The following is a 25,533-nucleotide window of genomic DNA, read 5'->3' on the forward strand; positions in this document are numbered from 1 at the left end:
CAGCTCTACGCGATCAACGGATTGCGAAGATTGTATAGATTGCACACATAATTGTAAGCAGTCTATGCAAGTACAACTGACCTCGTCGCGGTAGCGCTGGTCATTGAGATTTCCCTCTATCACTATCAAACGGGTCCAGTCTTGCTGTAATCCCATCCCATACCATAACGCTGCCGCCCCCGAACCGATCTTCTTCCATGACACAATGATTGACGTAACGTTCACCTCGACCTCGGTACCCTCGAATCCGTCCATCGCTGTTTCTGAGGTGAAAACGAGACTCGTCAGTGAATAGCACTTGTCCCCACTGCATGGCCGTCCAGCGTAGACGCGGTCTGCTCCACTGTAGACGTGCTTGACGGTCGTTTCCTGTCAAAATGGGACGTCTGGCGGGTCTCCTGGCGACAATGCCTGCACATCTGAGGCGACGACGTACGGTTCGTGAAGATATTCGTCGAAGGCCAGGGATGCTTCTTGCAGTCACTGTTGCTTGCTGGAATCGATTTCTGTTTCTGTGAACGATAAATTGTCTTGCAACATCGATCCTGCTTCAAGCATACCAATGGCTCGCAGACGCTCATTTTCGGACAGGCGTGGCATTTCGTAATGTTGAATAATTGCGTAATTTAGTTGTTTTTCTGACTGGTTGTTGTCAGCACGATGCTAAACAATGCATATGTTTGTATGCCCATTCTTGGGTAGTGAAATGCATGGGGCAAGTCAACTTTTGCATGGAATGCACGCTTTTCTGTAGCAGTTGCGTTTTTGTGACTTGATTCCATACATGTACTACAATATTGAAAACCAAACTTTACTTGTTTGAAAAATACACTAAAATATTGGTGTCACAGGAAATTTTGTTGTTGAGTATAGATAAACATAACCAAACGTCAGTATAATTGCCATTCGCTTAAAACAACCAACGTTAGAATATTGCCACCAACCTTCAATATTTTTAACAACCTTTTTATGACTTTTGTTCTTATTTTACCTTTAAATCATCAAAAATATAAAACACCCTGTTACATCCAATAATTGTAAAACAGATAATATTATGTACAAAGAAACCAAATCAAGACATTAAGATAACATCAAAATGTCACTGCTACATACTTAATTTTAGTTCCGATGTATCGGACAACAGGGGAGTTTTCGTTTCTATTAATGTTTATCTTAATGCAAAAAGTCATATAAAAGAAACGTATGGCTCTACAAACAAGCTAAGTTTGCTAAAATGAATATACAAATTAAGAATAAAAATTGGAATGTTTTTTTTTAAAGAATGTACAGACGTTAATTAAATGTGTGAAAACTTCCAATCCCAGCTAAAAGATTACATGCACGACATTATACCCTCAAAGTGTGGAACAATTCGACCAACAGACAAACAATGGTTCGATAATGACTTCAGAAGGGAGCGTCGCTCCAGAGACTGCTATCGAAAAAAGCATTATGGACTTTAAAAACTCTTGGCTGACAGTATTTATCCCATTATGTACAATTTTCAAACGATCTTTAAAAGAAGCAATCTTTCCAGAAAACTTGAAACTCGCTCACGTCATGCCATTATACAAGAAAGGTGACAAAGCACTAACCTCAAACAACAGACCAATTAGCCTGTTATCAATTCTTGGAAAACTGCAGGAAAGATTAGTCTTTAAACGCTTATACAACTATTTCAATTTGAATAGTCTGCTGTACAAATATCAAACCGGCTGTGTACTAGGACATTCTACTACCTCACAATTAATCGAAATTTATTATAATATTGCCTCACCTGTTGACAAGCATGCATACTATTGTATCGTATTCTGTGATGTATCGAAAGCAACTGACAGAGTTTGGAACAAAGGATTACTTCATAAACTACAAAAATACTGTGTAACTGTAACTGTGTAACACAGATTAGACAGTGATCTAGAGCTTCTAAATACATGTACCTGGGCCAATAGATGGCTGGTTAAGTTTAACCCGGACAAAACAACATTTATTCTGTTCACTCATTGTAAAAACCGCACTGCAGATATTATTTATAACAATACCGCTCTTAGCGAATCTATCTCGCACAAACATCTAGGCGTTACTCTCTCTCACGATGTGAAGTTGACAACCCAGGTTGATAACATTTGCCGCTCAGCTTCCAAAATGATTTGTTCGTTAAGAACCGTTAAATATATACTTGACAGACAAACCTTGTCAAAACTCTATCTCGTTTTCATAAGGCCTATATTAGACTATGCTTCAGAGGTATGGGATAACTGCAGTAAAGAAAACTCCAAAAAACTTGAAATAATTCAACTCGAAGCCGCTCGCATAGTTACAGGTCTCCCTAAATTCTCCTTCTGATCGAGTTTATATTTGAGACGGGGGGAATCACTATCTCATAGAAGAATTGTTTTAATTTTTTTTGTACAATTTACAGTATTGTTAATAATCTATGTCCATCGTATTTGCACGTTACCACCCAAAGTATCAACTATTAGTAGATATAAGTTACGAAATAAGAACAATATGAATTTGACGCATGCACGAGCCGCTACATACCAACAATCATTTATACCTTCTTTAATCAAACTATGGAATGAGTTACCCTCTGAAGACAGAAGTGCAACATCATTATCAAATTTTATGATTAAAACAACCATTACAGCTCCACCTCCATACTTCTCAACTGGCAACCGAAGAGCTAACATTTGACATACACGCCTAAGGCATTCTTGCAGTTGCCTAAATGCAGAGCTCTTCAACGCAATTGTATCTGATACTTTGTCCCGCTCTTGTGGAAACCCTTGTGAAAACTACATGCACTTCGTTCTTGAATGTCCAAATTACACTATTCCCAGAAGTATCATGTTCGCTAACATTTTAAAGGCTGGAACTACATGTACAATACAAAATATTCTCTACGGTGATGTATCTCTAACTGAAAGTCACAATACTCTCATCTTCAACAGCGTTCAAAATATATATACTGTCGACTGATAGATTCGAGTAACCCTTTATCATAAGTATAGAATATCGCTCTGCGACCACTTATTATTAATTACGACATTAGTGTGTGTGTGTGTGTGTGTGTGTATGTGTATTTGAGTGTGTGTGTGTTTATGTGTATGTATACATGTATGTATGTGTATACAAGGGTATATGTGTATGTATGTAGAGTGTGTATGTATGTAAGTGTATGTATGATTGTGTTACTATATATATGTAGCATGTATTTTGGTATTAATGTGTATATACAAGTAAGTTGTGTTTATATAGGCATTTTATGTATGTTCATGTTATTCTTGCAAACATTATGTTTATGTTCTCATGAAAATATATATCTCTTTGTTAAAATGTAATATGTGCATATGTGCATGTGCGTGTGCATGTATATATATGCGTGTTGTGCTGTATGTGTGTGTGTGTGTGTGTGTGTGTGTGTGTGTGTGTGTGTGTGTGTGTGTGTGTGTGTGTGTGTGTGTCTATATATATATATATATATGGTCTAAACAGTACCATATATATCAGAAGTTGCCACGCTAAAGTGGAGCGTCTTTGGGACATTTCATGTTTGGGACATTCAAGTATATGCTTTATAGGTAATACATAAACGTCCTTGGTATATACAAAATAGTGAACTGGGTCTAACATGAGTCAGTAGCATAAATGATGAATTTCGTTGTAATGTTTAAAAAGTGTTACTCTTGAAATCTATGTTAAATAGCATTTCACGTCACCTCAACTTAAGGCGTTAGTTCGTAGTTAGTTGATTCGTGGTTTTGGTATAATACAACAGAGTCTGCTGTTTTACTTCATGCTACTGCATTATATATGTGAAGATAGATAATAAGTGTACATCGTCAAACAAACTTCATTCTGGGTGCATTTAGCTTTTAGCAGAGGTGTCTCCATTATGGAAAGTGTTTTGCTGCTTCACTATTCTAAATTGTATTTGAGTGGCTGATGGTCACATTATTGGATTTATTCATTCCCAAATTCAATTCATTATTTACGTGTGATGCTGTGAAAGTATGCAAATGATACTGCCTTCAAATGCAAAATACGTTAAACATTGACTGGCTCATAGCAACTACATATTTATGACGCCTGGAAAACAAATGACAAGAATTGCTCTAGTTTAGTCGCTCAAGCTGATCCATCGGGGTATTAATTTCTCGGTAGACTATTAGTTATATACCTGCATATGTTTACCGGCTGATCCATATGTACATGCTACTATAATGACAAATATGTATTTCAACAGGTCGAAAGTCACTGAATGCTCTTTGTCGAGTTCAGTCTCATACACAACAAGCAATCAGCACTAAAAATAAACTATGGGTATGAGGAGAAAACTGTTTACTGAAGCGTACGTGGGCCTCGTTCTGGCTGTGTGCGGTTAGTATATAGGCGTCATGTTTTCTGTGTTCCGCAGTACTCTGTGACACAGATGTCACACAACAAGCTATGGATATCTTTGAATAGTTCTCATGGAACAGGCGTATTACTGCGCATTGCACGCGGGACCTTTTCACGACACCATCTCCTCAGTAAAGGTAACTCCTCTGACCTCTTCCCTCGCACAATTGGGCTGTGACAAAATGATTTAGAACAGTACCTTAAAGATGGTAATTGTAATGGTACTTCAAGTAATGAACATCCAAATGATATATGAGTGTACTTATTGTTATGTTTCAAGTGTTCTGTAAATCCAATAAATTTACAAAAAATGTCCATAAAACTTTTATGGTTCCCAATAAGATTATAGATTTGTCTTCACTACAAATGAAAATAATAACGATTATAAGTATTTATAGGAATAATAACTTTGTCACATGTAAGAAAAAACAGGTTGATCACTCTACAAAAGCCATGTTTTTTGGTTCTGAATCAAAGTCGTTTACTTAATTTATCATTTTTGTGTAAATAAAGATCATGTTTCTTTAAACCAATAATATTTTACGGAGCGTTCGGATGCTCGAAAATCTGCAATCACGCTTCTAAAGAATGTTACTGAAAGTTACAAGTTCACACGACTACTATGTTAAACGGGGAAATTGGAACTTTCCTGTTATGTGCGTACATTAAATTAAGTGTACTTTGTTATTGGTCAAAATTAGTGAACTCAATATCTGCTAACATGTCACATACTGTATATAAATTATTACTAAATTATGTGAATTCTGGTATCTGAAAACCTGAATGGGTTATAAACATTAATTCAAAACCAGATTATCTTGGAATTGGTGATGGCTGGTTGTTTCAAAGTGGATTCGATATAACTAAACAGAGATCATTTATATCTCAACGACATAAGATCAATATTAACAGGTCTGGAACAATACAATTATAAACTCATCAAAACCTCATTATATAAGATCATGAAAAAATGTATGTCATTTGAACAGTACTTTAATATATTTTCTCTAAAATAGAGAAGGTTACTATTAGTTTTTGAACAGTACTCTAGATAATCAAATCATTGGCTCCTAGTAGAAACTGGCGGGTGTAAAAACATAATGAAAGAAGCTTGTCATTCATTAATCAAACGGATCTCGGAGATGAATTCCACCGCATTAGGTGTCTACCAGCATACTTCACTCATCAACAAAATGTCCTGAAGTTCCGTTGTCTCGACTTAATCCAAAATGTTAGGATCCTTAAAACTTTCAGTAATTTTTTCAATTGCACTTTAAGACCTCCCGGTATATCCTCTCTCTGTATTCCTGTAACAAGTGTAAACAATGTCTACACCGTCCGCAATCTTGTATATACGCATTATTTATATGTATTGTAACTCCCGTATGCTGTCGTTCACAGTCGGAGTATAAAGTAATTTCTGTTCTGTGTTATCAGATTGCATGTGTATCCCCTCGCAACCTTTGAGTAAACATTAGACTAGGTTACTGATCATTATTCATAACAGCTCTACGCGACCAACGGGCGGTCTCTATAACATAGATAAAACAGGCATTTGCACGCGGTCTACGGAATGATGTGTAATATTGCACTCTGCGTTGGTACTTTGTTTTTTTATATTATCGACTTCGATAACTTGTGTGCATTGTTCATGTTAAGCTGAGGGCAGATCGGTTCAAGACCTACTCAACGAGCTTATCTGTGCTGTCCGTCTGTTTACCATCACGAATTTAACAAAGGACTCGTCAAAAAAAGATAATGCCATAGCACAAGAAGACTTTGAAACTAATGTAAGCTTAGTGAGTCGAAGTAAACTCCCGGTCCGCTTTGTTCAGGCAGTAAAATGATCTGTTGTGCATGTGTTCAAATGTAATTCTTCTATTAGTTGACACGTGAAAATCCCGGTTAGAATAGGTCTTCAGCAACCCATTCGTGCTGTAAAAGGCGACTATGCTTGTGGTAAGAGGCGACAAACGGGATCGGGTGGTCAGGCTCGCTGACTTGGCTGATGCATGTCATCGTATCCCAAATGCGTGGATCGATGTTTAATCACTGGATTGTCTGGTCCAGACTCGATTATTTACATACCGCCGTCATATAGCTGGAATATTGCTGAGTGCGGCGTTAAACAACAAACTACAACAACTTCTAATAGTTAACGACATGTATTAGTGTTTGTATTGTACCATATGTTTTTATGATCGTTTAGAGGTATTAACGTATCTTAAGGAGTTTCGTTTGCATTAACTGGTATTACCCATCTGCAAACGTGTACACATACATCTGTTGAACAAAAGTTTGTGTAACTGGAATGAACAAAGATATATGACTTCAAAAAAGTTTCAGACAATAGTTTATCAAGTTGTCACACTAGTACTGAGTACTTCCACCATTGGCTTGCAATACTGCCTTGATTCTTCTGGGTATACTGTCGTATAATGCTTCGAGGGTGCAGTTTGTGAGGGAATATCAGGGTTTCCTTCCGAATGGATGTTGGCATATCCCCTGCAATATTCTTTCCAATGATGTGGGTTCGAATCCCGGTTCGCCCCGATTATGTTTCTAGGTTTGTCAGCACCATACCCGTGCTCGTGGGTTTCAGTGAAGCGGTAAACGTCTGAGACCTGCATCACCTCGGGCTTTCCTCCCACATTAAGCTGACACGCCGTGATATGACTGGAATACTGTTAAAAGCAACGTTAAACAGAACTCACCCACTCACTCCATCATTAAACAAGCCTCACGCTGTTTCATATCTTTGATGATAAATTGCTTATATATTTCGCGCTATTAAGTGCACTTTCTTCAGAGTTCCTTGAACATATGACGATATCAGTCCAGACTCGATTATTTACAGACCGCCGTTATATAGCTGTAATATTGCCGGGTGCGGCGTAAAACAACAAACCAAACCAAACGTGAAGATGAGGAGGGTTGAATGACGAAACACTCTCCACAAGACTGTATGACATTTCACAACTGTTGAGACACAGTCGAGCATGCTCTTTCTACCACGATTTCAAAAGCGTCACACGACTCAGAAGTTGAGGACATTTCCAAATGTGATGCACCAGTGACACAAATAATGTACGATGCACTTCCCTATTCCCTCACGTTCATTCTACTATAGGGGCGGTCGGGTAGCCTAGTGGTTAAAGCGTTAGCTCGTAACGCCGAAGACCCGGGTTCGATTCCCGACATGGGTAGAATGTGTGAAGACCATTTCTGGTGTCCCCCGCCGTGATATTGCTGGAATATTGCTAAAAGCGGCGTAAAACCGAACTCACTCACTCTCCTATGGTTACTGAAACGTCTGAAGATCGATTCGTCTGAGAAGAGAACCTTGTTTAAACCCTGTTTCCGAAAGTGTAAGTGTTGCCTTGTCCAGGAAAATAGGTTATTTCATTGTGCTTTTTAAGAAGAGCCTTCCTACATGGATCTTAACATCGGATGCCAAATTGATGTAATCTCCGAGAGATGGTCATGCGACTGGTACGCCTGCCTATTTGAATACGCAGGATGTTGAGGGTCGAATGTCGGTCTCTGAAACACTCTTTTCTGATGTGTTTGTCTTCCCGTCTTACGTTTGGTCTGCCAGATCTGCTGCTATGATCGTCAGTCTGAAGTTCTGCAATAGGTTGATAAATCCCTGAACCGAACACTTATTTTCCTGGCCAAAAATCGAAATTCGTCTGCAAACAAGATGTAACGCCATTGGCGCACAGACCGCGCCTGGCCCAACCCAATCTTTGCCGCTGAGCGTAGTTGTGTTAGGGTCAAACCCTTCACAGGACGCCTTGCTTTCAGGTGGGCTGCTTTTAACCAGTTTTTAATGGTAGACGTTGAAATTTGCCTCCCTTGTATTGTACGGAATTCTCTATGAATAAGAGGAGCAGATTTGTATCTAATGCAATTAATGTAATGAGACGATCTTGTCTTGGTGGGGTTTTTAGGCCTGCTACGCCCATGGCTGATTTCAACCATCAAACACTTGGGCAACTTGGGCATTTTCTTTTCTTTTCGATATACGGTACACCAGCTTTAGCATATGATGGGCTAAATATGTACTAATCTGTGCTTCATATCGTACAAAATAGGAACTCCCTGAGCCTTTAAGTGTTTGAGAATATGATACTTTGTACCGACCACACCAAGATTTCAAAAAACTTCAACTGTACATATGCAACCATCGTTTGTTTGACTATTAAAGACATACTGATAGTACACAGGACAGGGCAGGATCACAGGATGACTGGTTCTTGCGAACTATGCATTTGCGCAACATGTTCATCACACAGACGGAAATAGCAGCAACCGAGTTAGGACGACATATCAGTCGACGTCTCAAAGCCGTAGGTATGCTACCGCCCTTAGACGGCACTGGGCAATGGCAGTAAAACAGTGGCAATTCCATGAACCGCAGAACTTGCTTTCAACTGATGAAAGAACATTCTGCTATTTCATAATGATGGCCCTGCTAGGGTTCATCTTTGCAGTGGAAAACGATCGGTTGTAAGATCACGAGGCGTCCTCATCAACCACAGAACCGTCAACTGATGGAGGCAGCAATAAGAGAGATAAACAGATTCCCTGTGACGTCATCGATATCCGTCGGCTGATGACGACCGAGTCTCGTCGTGCGAGTCATTGAGAATATCTGGTATCTGTAAACCAACTGCGAACCAACTTAAACTGATCATGGCAATACCTACTTTACTCTGCTCATTACTGTGTATTGTGAAATTACGACTCCCGTGTTTCTTTGAGACGCTTTCTGCACGTCACCTTTTAGTGTAGGTGAGATACTCTTTGATGTGATGCATGTACTATCGCCGTATCAAATACATCACCACCGAATAAACATTTCTTGTTTGTTTGACTTTGAGCCACAATAAAACATGGGTGTAAACTTTTCTTATCTGTTTTACAGGTGCACATATAGACTGAGCCCTTGAGAATGAGTTGGTGACGGCAAAAGAAGGTATGTAGTCTTTGTACATAGTTTAGAAAATGTTTACGCGTCTATTTATCTTTAATACTATTTCTAGGTTGTCATTGATAACTATTTTAATTATTTCAGTTACACTGCTCTTGCCTTATGGCATATGAACAATAATAAATGAACAAAAGTAAACAATTATTATTCAAGCGAGAAAATGTAAATGATGAAATGAAACAGAACGTTTTAGGCAGCTTTCTGTCATCCTCAAAACGACACGGTTTTGTAAACAGAAGCGATGAGACATACATTTATATAGATGGAAAACGTAATTGAGCACACCCTGAAATAATACAGGATACCAGTTCACCCTGGGATATAAATGAAAGTTGGAATACAGTTATCCCTGGAGAGACCTTTCATCTCTAGGATTGTCATGTTCGAGACCAAAAGTACCAAAACATGAACGAGCTCTGATCGGAATCCTCTGGGACATTTTCCCTTCACGAGACTATAATGTCTGTTTTGGGACCCTAATAGTCAATTCTAACAAGTTGCATAACTTCCATGCTCAATAATTCCTCTGGTTCCCATTTTGAGAAAAAAACAGGGGAGTGTATTCTAAAATATAATGTCACATCGGCAGTATTTCAGCAAAATCGTGACTAGAACAGGTTATGTATTTATGTTAAATATAAAAACTGTCGTCGAAAAGCTGTACAGCAACCAGAAATGCATCACAGATTATGCTTTTTAAACTAGTTTTAGGACAATAAAATGATCAGCTTATGACAGACGACACATTATAAAAACAGGCCAAAGATCAACAACAACTGATTGTTAGGCCACCATACTAGGGACCATGGGGACATACAGTACCTTTGCTACCTGCATGGTTCCCAAGCAGGATTTACATCATACCTTTATTCAATGGCGCTTGTTGACAAGATCAGCAATAGATTAGGATAAACAAACATTCAGTTACATTTCAGTTACTGATCCATACTACCAATTGTAAAAGGTAATTTATTTTTAAATAACATAGCAATCAAAATGTATCGATACAATACGACAATATGAAAGGACTAACGGGATCGGGTGGTCAGGCTTAATGCATGTCATCGATCCCAATTGCGTGGATCGATGCTCATGATGTCAAGCACTGGATGTTCTGGTCCTGACTCGAATATTTACAGCCCGCCGTCATATAGCTGGAATATTGCTGAGTGCGGCGTTAAACAACAAACCAACCAACCAACTATGGAAATGGGAATGTGAAAATGGCTGTTAAAATGCGAACTTATTGACCATATGCATCATTATCTGTGTTTTTGGTAGTCGGGAGATCAAATGTTTCCCCACCATATTTCTGATGAGACGGAAGTTGTACCATTTTGTTTGAGTGTCATGGTAAAGAATTCTGTGGGTGCTTAATTAAGTTCTCTGTGTAATTACATAAATAATGGGTATATGAGCTAGACGGTGGAGTGATGGAGCAGGTCGATATGACGTCATGGTAACGCTCGAATTTCATTGGTTAATGCGTAAACGGGGGAAGACACGACGTGACATGATAACACCCACCCACGTAGGCCGTTTGACAAGGACGTATGTTTGTGCAATGTGACACTCGCCATTAATGGTAATAAAAGTAGTATAGAACGGGTAGCCAGCAACCCCCTTTTGGTTGAGGGAGGTTGAGGGAAAATAGGGAAGGTGATTGGTTGATCCAAGTCACGTGATCGGATAGGATGACTCATGCATCAACAGCGCGTCACAGGTGAGGGGGGAATGAAAGGTGTGTGTTTATAAGGCAGAAAAGAATTCATAAGAAAACAAACGTAAAGAGTATTGAATAGAGCTATGTGTATGGCGTGCTACCCTAAATAGACAGACCGTACCCGTCAGCCCAGTTTGAATTGAGCGCGCTTGACAACTGACGTGGCCTCGTCGTTTAACCCGCGCTCGCTAGAGCTTGCGACCTGGTTTGATGAATGCAGGGTGTGTGTTGAAAGTACAAGTACCACAATAGAGACGGGTTCGTCTAGCTGGAATCAAATTCATCTTGTACGGTCTACACGTTGTACACCATGAACGTTAGACAACCTGTATGGAAAAAATATATAGACAAAATAGATAAGACTACGCAATCAGCAAGCTAGCGGTTTACATTTAGCGCGCAAGAACGTGGTCGTCACGTCACCCTGCATTGACTTTAACACTGAAGGCAGCCGGATTTCGAATCACCCCGCGCTGCGTACTATTGTGAACCATTTGTAAAGAATTATTCAGCCCTGTCCCGACTTGCATAGTTGATGTTTCAATGGTACGTGGTATATTCCATCGCATAGTTGAGAGTACTACGCACTAGATCCTCCCACCTCAGTTTCAATCTTCTCTCAATCCATTCTTGCGTTCATCCCTGTCGCTTGTATTGTTTTTTCTGCAGTTTCATCTTGTCATGAAACGTATCGTACACCTGCTTCCAGATGCGCTGTAGGCCTACATTTTGCCACTCCTAGGCTTCCATATTAGTGAATGTTGACTTCCCACGTGGAGGTTTGACGGCAAGACCACTGCCTTTCCTACGTTATCCGGCGTATATCATGTTGACACAACCCGTCTCTATTGTGGTACTTGTACTTTCAACACACTCCCTGCATTCATCAAACCAGGTCGCACGCTCTAGCGAGCGCGGTCAATTTGAAACGACTACGTGAGTTGTACCCTAATTGTAATATCTACTAACGCCTGAAATAAACGAAACTATCATGACCAATAAACAATTTGAAACGACGAGGCCACGTCAGTTGTCAAGCGCGCTCAATTCAAACTGGGCTGACGGGTACGGTCTGTCTATTTAGGGTAGCACGCCATACACATAGCTCTATTCAATACCCTTTACTTTTGTTTTCTTATGAATTCTTTTCTGCCTTATAAACACACACCTTTCATTCCCCCCTCACCTGTGACGCGCTGTCCCTTGCGCTCGCTCCGATAGGCTAGGGGACCCTTTCAGGCTCCCTCCACCAAAAGGAGCTCCTGCCTACTGACACTATACTACTAATAAATATTCATCAAACGATTCCAAGACTTGTTTTAGCAAGCAGGACGTCTTTAGTTTCCAAACTTTCTTGCCATTTCGTCTTCGGTGCACATCTTAATGAAATGTTACTGTGGAGTGTCCACGATCAAAGTTTTCATCCAGTCCACTACACACAAATTAGTCCTGCGGTTGTCTTCTCCGGACGAAAACCAAATGCGTTTGTCGTGATAAATAAGATCAGTGTCATTAAACGTTCAACAATATGTGTATCACGGCATCAATCATAATCCTGTGATGTACGGTATATTTGCATTTTACGAATAGTGAGTGAGTGAGTGAGTATGGTTTTACGCCGCTTTTAGCAATATTCCAGCAATATCACGGCGGGGGACACCAGAAATGGGCTTCACACAGTGTACCTATGTCGGGGATCGAGCGAATGCTTTAACCACTAGCTTTTTGCCTCATATTGTGCTGGGCATGAAACATTATTTATGAACTAGGGCTAATTTTTCCCTCGTAGGAAAACAGGTCATTTATCCGTTGTGTGAACACGCCCCATATCGACATGCTCGGATTGCCACTATCGGAGAGACACAATTAACCACCTAATAACCACCTAAGGCAAATATTTGAAGTAATGGTATCAATATTCCCATGGACGGATTCCATTTAAAGGAGACGTATGACTCTGTGTGACCAGATTGAATCATGATTAGAATAAAGTGCTCCCATTCTCCCTGGTCTGTTTCTTTATGCATATGACTCGAAAGTTCTGCTCGGATTGGCAAAGTCAAAACAGGGGAATTTGACTAAAAAGTTTAACTTCAGCTTCAGGTTAATTTATAATCTGATATCGTTCAATTAGCCAAGTCCCATCCAATGAATAAGACAGCTGAATTAGACGTAAACGAGACTAGTGAACCCTCCTTATTTGTTTAATATTTAGATCTATGCGTAAAGATTCAGAGTGACAAAACTATCACTAAAACTGCATGACAAGAAAGATGACTTCAACTTTCCTATAGTCAACTTTCCCTTTATTTGGAGCAATATTCCTGGCGCTCCATCCATTGCTGTCGACATTTCACAACGTTTGGGGTACAATCGAGCATGCCCTCTACCACGATTTCAAACAGTGTCATGAGACGCTTAGATAAAAGTTGTTTCATCAGGGTTACAACATTCAAGGCCTTGTTAAAGCTTTCAGAACGTTTTATGATAGACATGTGTCAGACAATTCTATATTTGACGAATAATTGGCAAAAAAGATATCCAATATAATTCCCTACATTATATTGTATGACGGTTGCCACATGTGGGGCATGATACGCTCACCTTTTCGCGAACAACTGGTATCATCCCTTTGATAGTTATTTACACACATGTGCTCCCCATTTAGTCGGAGTCATACAATAGACTTTGCTTTTAGCAGAGATTTCTGATAATTTGGGAACTCTTTTATTCATTATTCAGAGGCTAATACATTGGCAGACAAATAGTCAGGAAAATGCTAATAGGCATGGTCAGAATTCAATATGCTGCCAAAAAACTACAGCGTCATGCCAATACGACATGCTACAATTTGAAGCAACCACTTGGTTTCGGAGATAATTTCTGCTTAAGTGGGTTTCAATGAATAAATTTCGAATTATCTGCCCTGATCTATGAGTCAGGGAGTTAATATGACAGTTATAACACACGCACACCACACGTTTAGATCTAGGTCAGCTTCTCGCTTCACAATACGCAAGACATTTGATCACGCAACGTAATACAGCCATGCCCATTTAGCAGGTCAATACCTACAGTATCTCCACCATGTACGTTTACTTCAACCATATGTATCCCTGCGATGCATCTAGTTTCGTATACATCGTATGTTGACCAAATTTCATTATTTTTGCCTGCATCACTTCGGGCTTTCCTCCCACATTAGGCTGACACGCTGCGATATAACTTGAATACTGTTAAAAGCGGCGTTAAACCCAACTCACTCACTCACTCCCACCCGTGAATATCCGGGTTAGGATTGGTCTTTAGCAACCCCTGCTTGTCGTAATAGGCGAGTAACGGGATCTGGTACTCGCTAGCTTGGTTGATCCATGTCATCGTATCCCATTTGCGTGGATCGATGTTCAGTATATCAATCACTGAATTGTCTTGTCTAGACTACATTATTTACCGACCGCCGTCATATATCTGGTATATTATTTGTTGAGTGCAGCGTTACACAAACAAACAAAAATTGCAAGCCCCAAAGGACAAAGCCCTGCTCAGTACATGGCAGCGCCTTAAGACTGCTGTTCGTGATCCCTTTAGCATTATACATAAATAAAGCGGAAGATAAACAAGTCACTTGCACTTAGCTCTAAAGTAATCTCACGACTCTAGCCGTCAGCGATGTGTATTATTGATTCTCCTGAATATATAACAACGCTCATACATCCAGAAATATATCAACAACTGTGAAAATTCCCCATCGAGACACAGTACGTTTGTAATGATGAGGTCATTGTACGTTATGAAATTACAATACACAATGCACATACAAACATCGCTTGTCACGTTTCATGGTTAGCCTATCACATTAAACTATTTATATATTTCCTTCTTTGTTGGCATGAGCGAATTCGAGTCACGTGATCTCATTTCCTAGAAAAGCCACGCATCACGGCCACTGCGCCGATTGAATGACAGCGACTGTATGATTAAGACATACTCGACGTTGTATCAACTTTACCTGGGACGGGTTACTGCAATGTTGTTGTGACATGTATCGACAGTGGTCATCGATAGAATTGTGAATTTCTGACACTGTATGTACGATTTGTTTATTTCGAATTTACACTTTTACATTTTTGTAACCCAGAGTTTTAAGTGGTGTGTAGGGCGGTGGGGTAGCCAAGTGGTTAAAGTGTTCATTCGTTACGCCGAAGACCCGGGTTCGATTCCTCACAGGGGTACAATGTGTGAAGTCCATTTCTGTTGTCCCCTGCCGAGATGCTGCTTGAATATTGCAGTATTAGAACTGCTAATCGCGGCGTAAAACACTACTCACTCACTCACTCACTCAAATGGTGTGTGAGACAGATGCTATTATATGATAATATTTGTTATCACATTTTATACAGGTACAACAAATGGTACTTAAAAACGACGTGTGATCTATTTTCGTTATTCAAACAAAATCAGAATTATTTCATTGACAATTGTTTTATGGGTTTTTTATCGACGCAGCCATTTCATTAATATTTTTCTGGTTTTCCATTTAGGGGTTTACCTTTAAACGGAATTTGTCTCTTAACGTGGTGACTGTAGATATATATTCATATCTTATCTTCACAGATTCAGGACACTTTGTCAAAATGAAAGCAAATGTCATCTGACCTTTACTGAGAAAACAATATGTGAAATCAGGTATTTAAAAGGCACTTAGAAGTGATACACATAAGGAAGAGAATATAGGGGAAGTTGACATCAATATATTCTCTTCCCAAATATGTGAAATGCTTGACATCCACGTAAATGGCACCTGTGGCAAGTTAAGGAATCTTAGGATTTTAGAAATGTGATTGGGACTTGATGACCAAAAGGTAGCCATCTCCATACCGAAATCAAATCCTTTCCTTATATCCAAGGTAACTAAATCACAGTAAGCATTGATTTCATGCAGGTCCACTGTTTGTCTAAGTTTTGTAATCTTTTTAGGGACTGCTCCAAAAACCGAAACACAAATTGTGGCATTGTCTAGCATGTACAGTTCTTGAGAACACATCTTTGAACTAATTCCTTAATTTCTCATTTCATAAAATCCTGTTCAGAATACGATCGATTTTCAAAGCGAAATGTGGGCAAATCCCCTTTTAAATTGCATCTTCATTCCTGGTTGTATCCAGTTATGTAAATATACATAATGGAGGTTAATAATGTGCAATGAAGTCATGTTATTGAAACACCTGTGGCCATAAAACATCTTGACCCCCGAGAACGTCCCGAAAACCAAATCCCCGCCCACGTGAGCTTCCTGAACGCTTTCTAGCCCCCGCTGGTTCTGCATCATTTCTCAGTGTTGCAGTTGCATTTAAGTTTTGCCCAGAAGTTATTTTCTGAAAACAACGAAGCAATCAATAGGCCAGTTATCCTGTATCCTTGTACAATTAATACAGCATAAACATTCTGTATAAATCCCAAGTGTGCTACTGAACCGTACACAGCGTGGCTAGTTGTTCACGAGACACACATTTCTCATGTAGACTTTCAAGTAACAGTGACGTAGTTTCAACATAGCGTGCGGATTAAGTAGGGGTATTGAATGTTGTCTTATCACCTCATTAAATGACAGTTCGAGATCTCAAGTCTGAGGGTAATCACATACTCTTTCATTGACTGGAATTGGCTGTGGCTGTTTTCCTCCTCAACTTGTGCAACCATCGCGTTGCTAGGGATAAAGGCCTCAGCACCGAGGATTATCCTCAAATTGTGGGCTTCTGCAGCCGGCGTGTCATGTCAATCATATCGCACCCGGTACGCATTAATAACTGCACAAGTCACTGATGTTATTTCCAACCGAATCGATATGACGCTTTGACTTCAGTCTCCAAATTGTCAAGGACAACACCTCAGGGCAGGATTTAGAAGAGGCCATATGGTTCCCGTCGCAGTTTGCCCACTTCACATCCGTCCTGCAGTCAGTGCTCTCGTGTTTGTCACAGCAGCGGTAACACACACCGGAGGCATGGACTTGGATCTATGTCCAAACGCTTGGCAAGTGTGGCACCGGAGTGGATTGGGGATGTGCACCTTCACTCCAATGAAACACAAATCAGGTCATCGATTGAGGGATAAACGTTTTGGCGAAAGTGAACAGATAGGCGTTGGCCAGTTCGACCACAACATCCTTCTTCACTGAAAATCGTTTGACAGCTGTGACGGACTGTTGGTCAAGTTCCTTGGTTATCTCATCTTCAGTCATGCCAGACAGGCAGCTACCTCTGTCACTAACAATGCCCTTACATGAGTTCAGTGTCTTGTGCACGGAGACAGCAATCTTGAACAAGACAAACTCTTTTAATTTCAGCAGATTGACAGATTGACAGACAGGAGAGAGCCTGACATTTGTCACCTGATACCTTTGGAGATAGCAAATGGATTCAATTTGATGGGTTCTTTGTCCAAAGCTTCAATTACCAAGAAACGTGTCCAATAGTCAAATCGAGTGGGTGTAGTAGTCTCATCAGATTCTACATATCGCCTTTTTTACTCCAGCAAATTTGCACGAAAAGCTATAGCTGTCTACCAAATTCAAGGTCAGGCTGGTTCGGCCCATGACAGTTAATTGGAGACGTAAAGAATTCGGAGTTCAGCATCACCAGATTGGTCCATGAGCCATCGCCTTCTCGACATGGGGCTCTTAGCAAGTTTATAGAATGATACACATACAATAGATATTTATAATAAATATTTCTTTAATACCAAAAGCCTGTGCGAAAAAGTGCATACACAGGGCATGACATGACCAGCCGATTAATAGAGATCGGACCCATTCTACCGCCCCTTCAAGGTAAAGTTACGGGGGTCAAAGTGGTGTGTTTGACTATATTGGCCACAATATTCCCAGCTCTGGCGCCCTCAACCACCAGACTCCCTTCCTCTGCCGACACAGGGAGTCTGACCAATTCGGTCGCATCGTACGACCAGCAATATGGTGCTGGGGACACATTCTAGCCTGGGTCCCCACGAGGGAAAGTTCTGGAAGCTCGCTGAACGATATAAGTGGGACAAGAGCGTGCCTGTCTCATTGCTCACATTTCATTACGTCAAGACCAGCTTTCGTGTGAAGATCACTTATCAACCCGGATTCCAAGCCTAAGAAGCTTGATCACCGACTATTGCTATCACAACTGTTTTTTTGTATTTGCTTCTGATCAATTCCTCCTCAATTTTACGCATGTTTTCTGGCAGTCTGTCATCCTATTTTCCAAGTACAATGGTGTATAAAGGCTCCAATGCTTGATATCATCTGCGATCGTTGATGTATATGTATGTTGATGTCTGCCAACTGTCAGATTTGCTTTCAGTCCTCGACGTTATGCTTCTTTCAACAAACTCTCGCCATGGTTCAACGATTTCCAGTGGGAATTTCTCACACCAAACTGTTAATCTGAGGTTCCTTGTCCTGGTCAATATCTTCCACCCCTCGTCAGAAAACATGTCAACAATACAGGGTCGGTTCGGTTTTCGCGGACCCTTTTTAATGAGAGTGAACAAGCTTAATATCAGTCACATATTTGAGTTCTTGCTTGACAAAATCTTTAAGTTTCAGCTCTTCACCGGGCATTTCAGGCAGGCGATTTAACGAAAGATTGCCCTTCATAGATCTCCCTTTGAGATCTATCACAGCCTCCTTTTTGCTCACTTTGCTGATAAAAAAATGAGTCAATGCTATAAAACGTATCCTCAATGTCTGGGCACAAAGGAGCTGACGTCTTCATGTTTTGAAAACCGTGTTTGCTCTTGATTACCCTCAGAATCTGCCTCTTGGCTAAATGCGATACCTACTTTTACTCTAGTTTCAAGTTGTTAACTCTACTGACAAAGAGAGCGAAGTTCCTTATGCTAGCTGCCTGGTTACCATAACGATTGATAACGGCTATTTTCAAGTAGTAACCAGATCTATTTTGTATGATGTTTTCAAAAGTAAGGTTTCTACTTGTTATCCCCCGCCCAACAAAGTTGGCGGGGGATATAGAAACGGGCTCCGTCCGTCCGTCACGTTTCGTTTCCGGAGCATAACTCAGAAACCGTTCGTTTTCATGAAACTTTGCAGGTTTCTCAGGTACATACTAAACTGGTGCCTTTTGCTATTTAAATTTTTTTTTTAAAATTTCATTTTTTACGTTTCCATGGCAACAAGATGGACTTAGGTTCCAAACTCTTCTTTTTTTACAATCTCCATGACAAGTTCCACCTCGGTTAAGATTGAATTATGTCATAAATTCTGCAACAGGGGCGGGGGGTATAGCCACGTTAGTGGCAAACTCTTGGTGATAATAAGTATGGGTGTGTGTATTGTCTAATCTGATGTTATGATCGTTTTGAAGCAATAATTTATCTTAAGGCATTTCTGTTTCACTAATTGGTATTGCCAAGTTGAAAACGTGTACGCGTATAGATTACATGCTTTGCTTTTGAATGTGATGAGGCAACTCACATTGCTGCACTGTGCATATTTATGCCATTGTCAAATTTTGTTCATATTGAGGTTTGTGAGGTGAGGTGAAATGGGGTTTAACGCTGCGTCCAAGAGTATTGCACTTCTATAGCGACGTGCATGCACGTGTGTGAGTGGGTGCTTGTACTAGTCCGGACTGATGCCGATTAATAGTACTAGCCCAATGACGTACCATGCCACAGTATAACAGGAATATCCCACTAAGACACAGTATACTGACTCCGAGCCGACCAGTCCTTGTTTAAGCCCCTCAATGCTGAGCGCCAGGCAGGGTAACAACAAGCTCCATCTTTGGTATAACATTTTTTGGTATGACGAGACCGGGAATCGAACCCCGCACCTTCCGCTCTCCATGCGGATGCTCTGCCCCTAGACAACAGATGTGGTCTATTACAGTACGTATTATATGAACAATTAAGAGACTCCTTCATGCAGAAACAGCAAAAACCAGTTTCACAATATTGTCACACGAGCATCAATAACAAAATTAGTTTTAGGAATATCTTTCGTCGGGTATAATTATTAAAGAGGCTTCTGTTACAGACTTACAGACATGCCAATTGGATGGAATCATTTAGGTGCTGAAATAAACAATATTATCCTCTTAGAACCATGAGCCAAAATATTAAATATCTGGAATACAGTTACTGGTACATACATATCTTTCCTTTTAATTTCATCTACATATGTGAATATTGCCTTCATCATATTTTGAATGTATATAATAGTTCACTCTTGACCTCAGAACACCTCTTGAACATCTGCATAGACCAAATAGTTCGGGCCTCTTAAAACCTCTTGAAACCTCCTGAAACAGATTTTCTGGATACCCTAAACTTGTGCGTTATAGTTTGAGGGCTATAGTAATCATACATATAAACATTCAGTTGAAAATAGCTTAAGGCTTTGCTTACCCAGTATTCACCTGCTGAAGGGCAAGAAGTAGCCCCGAAACATTGTTACAAAGAATAAAGAACTGGTTATTCGTTAAAAAAGTTTCCAAGTCTTCAAAAGTATTCTAATTTGAAGAAGAGATATCCTGAAAAGAATAATCCTTGAAGTGACAGCAACATCGTAAGTGCAATCAATCTCGTTAGAACCGCACAGCAAGGGAATACACATGGAATTGCTTCCCTGCTAACAGATGGATCACCCAAAGCTTGGACTGTGCTAAGTGATTACAAACTAGTAACACAATGCCTGATCCTTGGAGAGTTCACCAAAATTACCCAAAGACGCCAAATTTACCACTAGGATAGGTGTTTATACACGCCCCCCCCCCCCCCCCCCCCCCCCCCCCCCTGCAGCTTGCAGCTGAATTGAAACATCAAGGGGTCACTGCTGTTAAGCGGTTTAGTAGAAAATCAGAAGATTAAGACATTATCCAAACCAATACCTATCTTTTCACTCTTTGTCTTGCCAATATTAAAAAGTCTATCAAAGCTGGTCACTTAGACATGGAGTGTTTATGTTCCAAATCCACTCCGGTGTTAGATGTGTCAAACGTTATAAAGTGCTTCCATTACAGTGGAACTCATGAGAGTGCCCAAATGAGATCAACTTGAATCCTATATCGACCCAAATGGGGTATCTTACTTCATAGCGAATGAAATACATGACTTGCTATGATTCGAACGTGTCTGAACCAAAGCAGATGACCTTTCCCCACCTGAGATACCCGATTGACCCAACCTAAAGTACCCTTACCATTCCTGGGTAAGTAAATGTACTGCCTGAAATTACACTTGTGAGTAACCGAGTTATGCTGCAAATTTTCAAATAACCTTAGCAATTAAAGAAAGATCTGAAACGGTGGACATTGTTTCTGACGCTGGCAGCTAGCTGCAGCACATACTACCTTCGACAGAAGTAAGTATCAGTACAGATGGCACTGAGAGGAGACTGCAATACTAACCATGAATATTCGGCGCATCGTGAAGTTTCTTCGATCAAGGAGAACTCAAAATCTTGGAATGGTGACTGGGATATGCATGATTAAAAATTATATTGAGCAGTTCCGATAGATATTATCACAGTTAACAAGTAAAAATATGTGCAATATCCCATAACATCAGCGAGGTGTAATTCCTAATTGACAAAGCCCCTTGATAATTTCTAAGTACATGATTCTTTTTTGTAAACACAGAAGATCTATGTTTTCATTCCACATTAGAGTTAAATTTGTTATAACTACTACTTTCGCTCTTGTTTCAACAGGTGCTTATATTATAAGGGATGAAAGTATTTGGAACAAGTACCGGATCTTTTCTGCAGTTATTGAAAACTAACATTCAATTTTGATTCCACACCAGTCAGTCGTGGAACATAGAATAACACATTTTGAGTTTTTTAAATCATACATCATTAATGAAGTGAACGATATCCTTTGCTTGGAAAGCACTATGAACACAAACGCTGTTGAGAACTATCACGTCCCATACCGGCGCCATTGTATCGTCCCATAGCATCTCTTCATTCCATCGCTTCATCACTCCATCGTATCTCACCATTGTATCACCCAATTGTTTAATTCATCGCTCTATACGTTAAATATGTACATGTATATTGTTTGTACTCACCTAATAATGAGGACATGTCGAGTTCCAAAGTGAAACAATAACTTATCTAAGAAATCTGTACGCAAAAGAATTTAGTGTGAAGCCAACAAATGGTATACAATTAACAAATGTATTATAATATAATTCGGTTGGTCTGGATGTAATGTGAGATGTAATGTGGATTACTAAATGGACGGTCAAATACTATCATATAACTATCGCAGGTGCAGGCCAGTTGACAAACAGGATGCCTTGTATGTGTTGGAATGATGGCACAGGGAGGAGCAGGCTCTGAACAGATCGAATATAACGTACATGTATATCAAGGTACAATATACATATGTACATATATGTTGAACAAGGATCGTATTTAAAGTCACTCCAGTCTCCTCACTGCTCAAACTATTTATTACACATGTATCTGAATTAATTGATACAATTTGTATCCAAAGCAGCGTATTCTTTAAAAAGTTGTTGATAACTTATTAAGTACATTGTTACAAATATAAGATAAAATAAGTATGCATGTAGTCTAGATATACAACTTCCTCTGTTTCAGGTTTAGACTGTCAGCAGTGCTCAAGTGTAAGACAAATTGATCCTCTAGATATTCCTTCACCTGAAAGTAGATTTCTACCACTCCATGTGAGCATCTCCCTTATCAACCCACCAAACGGTCCTATCATACGAAAAGACGAACGAAGATCGAAAAGATCAGCATTTGTAAATGAACTTGTCACAAAAACGTCGGCACTTCGGAACAGTAGAGGAGGAGCAATACTAATACATTTGGATGGTATTGAAGAGAATGATAGATGTCTTGAATTTTTACATGAACTTGTTGATGGCAAACTTAATTCACTGATAGAAGATGGAACGCTTTTTGATAGAGTTTACAAAAAATGGTGGTTACCTGGAGATGATATAAGATATACAGGTTGTGTTGCAGTCACTGTTCTGCCATCTCCCACAGTTGTAACTGCAGACTTTAATACAAAAATACCCTTGGACAGCAGCATTGTAGATCCTTCAAACACTACAATTGTAAAGTTCCTCAAAGATAAATACGAATTTCAAGATAAAGAAGCCAGAGTAAGAGGAACATCAGCTGAAAATCTACAAGAGAGTCGTTGTGTCCAAGTTAAAGGATTTACCCATCAAGACGCATCTCTCAAAGAACAGTTATTGGCAGACAATGAAGAATTATGTGACTATATCTGGAATTCTTTAAAGTTGAAAGAGTATATAAGTGCTTTTTCAAAAATAGAAGGGGGAGGTTCGTTTTTCTTTGGTATTGTAGAAGAGATCACTGAGCAAGATTTGTATAAGAGGAAAACATTTTGCAGAGATGGCATTCAACTTCCAAGGGGAAAACATGATGATGTGAAGGGTACTCTCCTGAGAGTAATAGCCAAGGAAATATTGATACTGTCTTACAACAATCAAGTAATTCCCTTGACACCGAGGTCAGTGACAGAACTGATACAAATTGCCTTTCATAAAACTGAACGTGACGGTTATTATGTTTTAGAAATTGCTATTGCAGCAGTGGATGGACTCGTTTTTTATGACAATCGGGGACCAATATCATATGAAATGTACAATCCCAGTACCTTGAAACTATTACATGTTAATGAGTGGTATTCGCGCCTCATGAGAGAAGCCTAGATCTCCCGAGAATCAGGTCAGTATGTTGTTGTTTCTTCCAAGCATAATATTTTCTTGACTTCTGAATTGATATGAAAACGTATGTTAATGAAAGTATGTTTGACATTAGCAGTGGTTTGTGGTATGAATCATACCATTTAAACAATAGACATCCAAACCGCCGACATTACGTCCTTGTTTGTGAATCATAACTTTTCTTGAATTCAGATGACTATTTGGTGATGGAACCTTCACGTTATGGTATGAAATATACTGGGGATCAGCCGCTTCGTGTAGATGCGGATGATGACAGTTTTGAAAGAATCCAAAGGAACATCTCCCAAGAAAAAGGTTTGTTCCAAACACTTTTGTGTTTTTTTCATAAACGTTTAAGCAACAATACGGGAATAATCTTATTAAAAGTAAAAATCTGCATATGCGTTACTTTTGAAAAGGACCCTTAATATGTATGCTGAGTTCCGTTCCATGCATATTTTTTGTGACTTATGAATTGTTGTCAAAACGTTTGTAAATGCAAAGTGTGTTTGACATTGGCAGTGGTTTGTGGCATATGAATCATACTATTTAAGTAGTATACATCCCAATCACTGACATAACGCCCTTGTTTGGTGGTCATAATATATCTTTATGTCACATTCTTTAAGACAATAATGGTTATTGAGGCTATTACTTTATATGTACATATATTACAGTTACTGTGAAAAAGAACAAAGCTTCAGAGGAAAATAAAACATCTTTTTACCATCGACTGCCTCCTGTGAAAGTGGTTGATGACAGTTTTGACAGAATCCAAAGTCACGTCTCCAAAGAAAAAGGTTTGTTCCAAACACTTTTGTGTTTTTTTTCATAAACGTTTAAGCAACAATACAGGAATAATCTCATCAAAAGTAAAAATCTGTATATGCCTTACTTTTGGAAAGGACCCTTAATACACTACTGCCTAGAAGTTCATTCCCCTTACACGCATGGGCAACGCGTTACGCAACCAGTGTGCATCGGGTTGGTCACGCGTGTGAGACCCGTGTGCAACGCGTTGCACACGGGTGTGCACCCCGTCCGCCACTCGTGTGCAACGCGTGACACACTCATTAGAGGGGGAACAAACTTTTGACCAAAGGAGGACCCGTGTTAAGCAGAACCTGGAGGTGGTAACAAGGAGAGAAAATTTTGTTATACTGACGAAAAATGATAATACACATGTATTTGCTAATGTCTCCTTTCTTTATGTGATTTTGTGGGAATAACATGAAAACTGTTGTGATTAAATAGATCTGTCTTGTTTTATACGACCATTGCTTCTAAATCCGATGGTGTTAAGAGAATACATGGTCCTGGAACATGTTATTGCAATTGAAATGCTTTTATTGTGATTTGACATGAACCGTCTGTAGAACGACTTTCAGTGATAATATGTATGAGGTTTGGCGGCGCATTGTTTTTATTGGCCCCTAATTACTTTATGATGACTTGGACTCTTTATCTCAGCTCCATAGCCGTGAGGCTTGAAAAGAGCAGCATGTAATTAATGAGGGTGGGTTATATCATTGAGGATACACTTGAGGGAGAGAATACTAATTACCGTACTACAGGAAGAGACCTGTAGACGTAAGCGCGGGGTTGTGTTTTAGCTTGCCGTTCGATAATGGCCGCCAGGAGAAGTGAGCTTTGACTGCGTCATCTAAAA

The 25,533-nt window shown here is 39.7% G+C and overlaps 1 protein-coding gene across 1 annotated transcript in view; it reads left to right on the top strand.

The window, feature by feature from the left end:
• The first annotated feature begins 4,417 nt into the window (after nt 1–4,417).
• The window catches only part of LOC124131268, a 36,350-nt gene continuing 15,234 nt past the window's right edge, over nt 4,418–25,533 (top strand). Inside the window, exons 1-6 of the mRNA XM_048395213.1 lie at nt 4,418–4,541; nt 9,335–9,385; nt 22,406–22,508; nt 22,741–23,865; nt 24,057–24,179; nt 24,542–24,664. Of these exons, the coding sequence (XP_048251170.1) occupies nt 24,071–24,179; nt 24,542–24,664 (232 nt within the window). The 5' untranslated portion in view covers nt 4,418–4,541; nt 9,335–9,385; nt 22,406–22,508; nt 22,741–23,865; nt 24,057–24,070. The remainder of the gene's footprint in view (nt 4,542–9,334; nt 9,386–22,405; nt 22,509–22,740; nt 23,866–24,056; nt 24,180–24,541; nt 24,665–25,533) is intronic.

Source organism: Haliotis rufescens, unplaced genomic scaffold, assembly GCF_023055435.1.
Source record: "Haliotis rufescens isolate VD_foot unplaced genomic scaffold, xgHalRufe1.0.p SCAF_14, whole genome shotgun sequence".
Classification (NCBI taxonomy): Eukaryota; Metazoa; Mollusca; class Gastropoda; order Lepetellida; family Haliotidae; genus Haliotis; species Haliotis rufescens.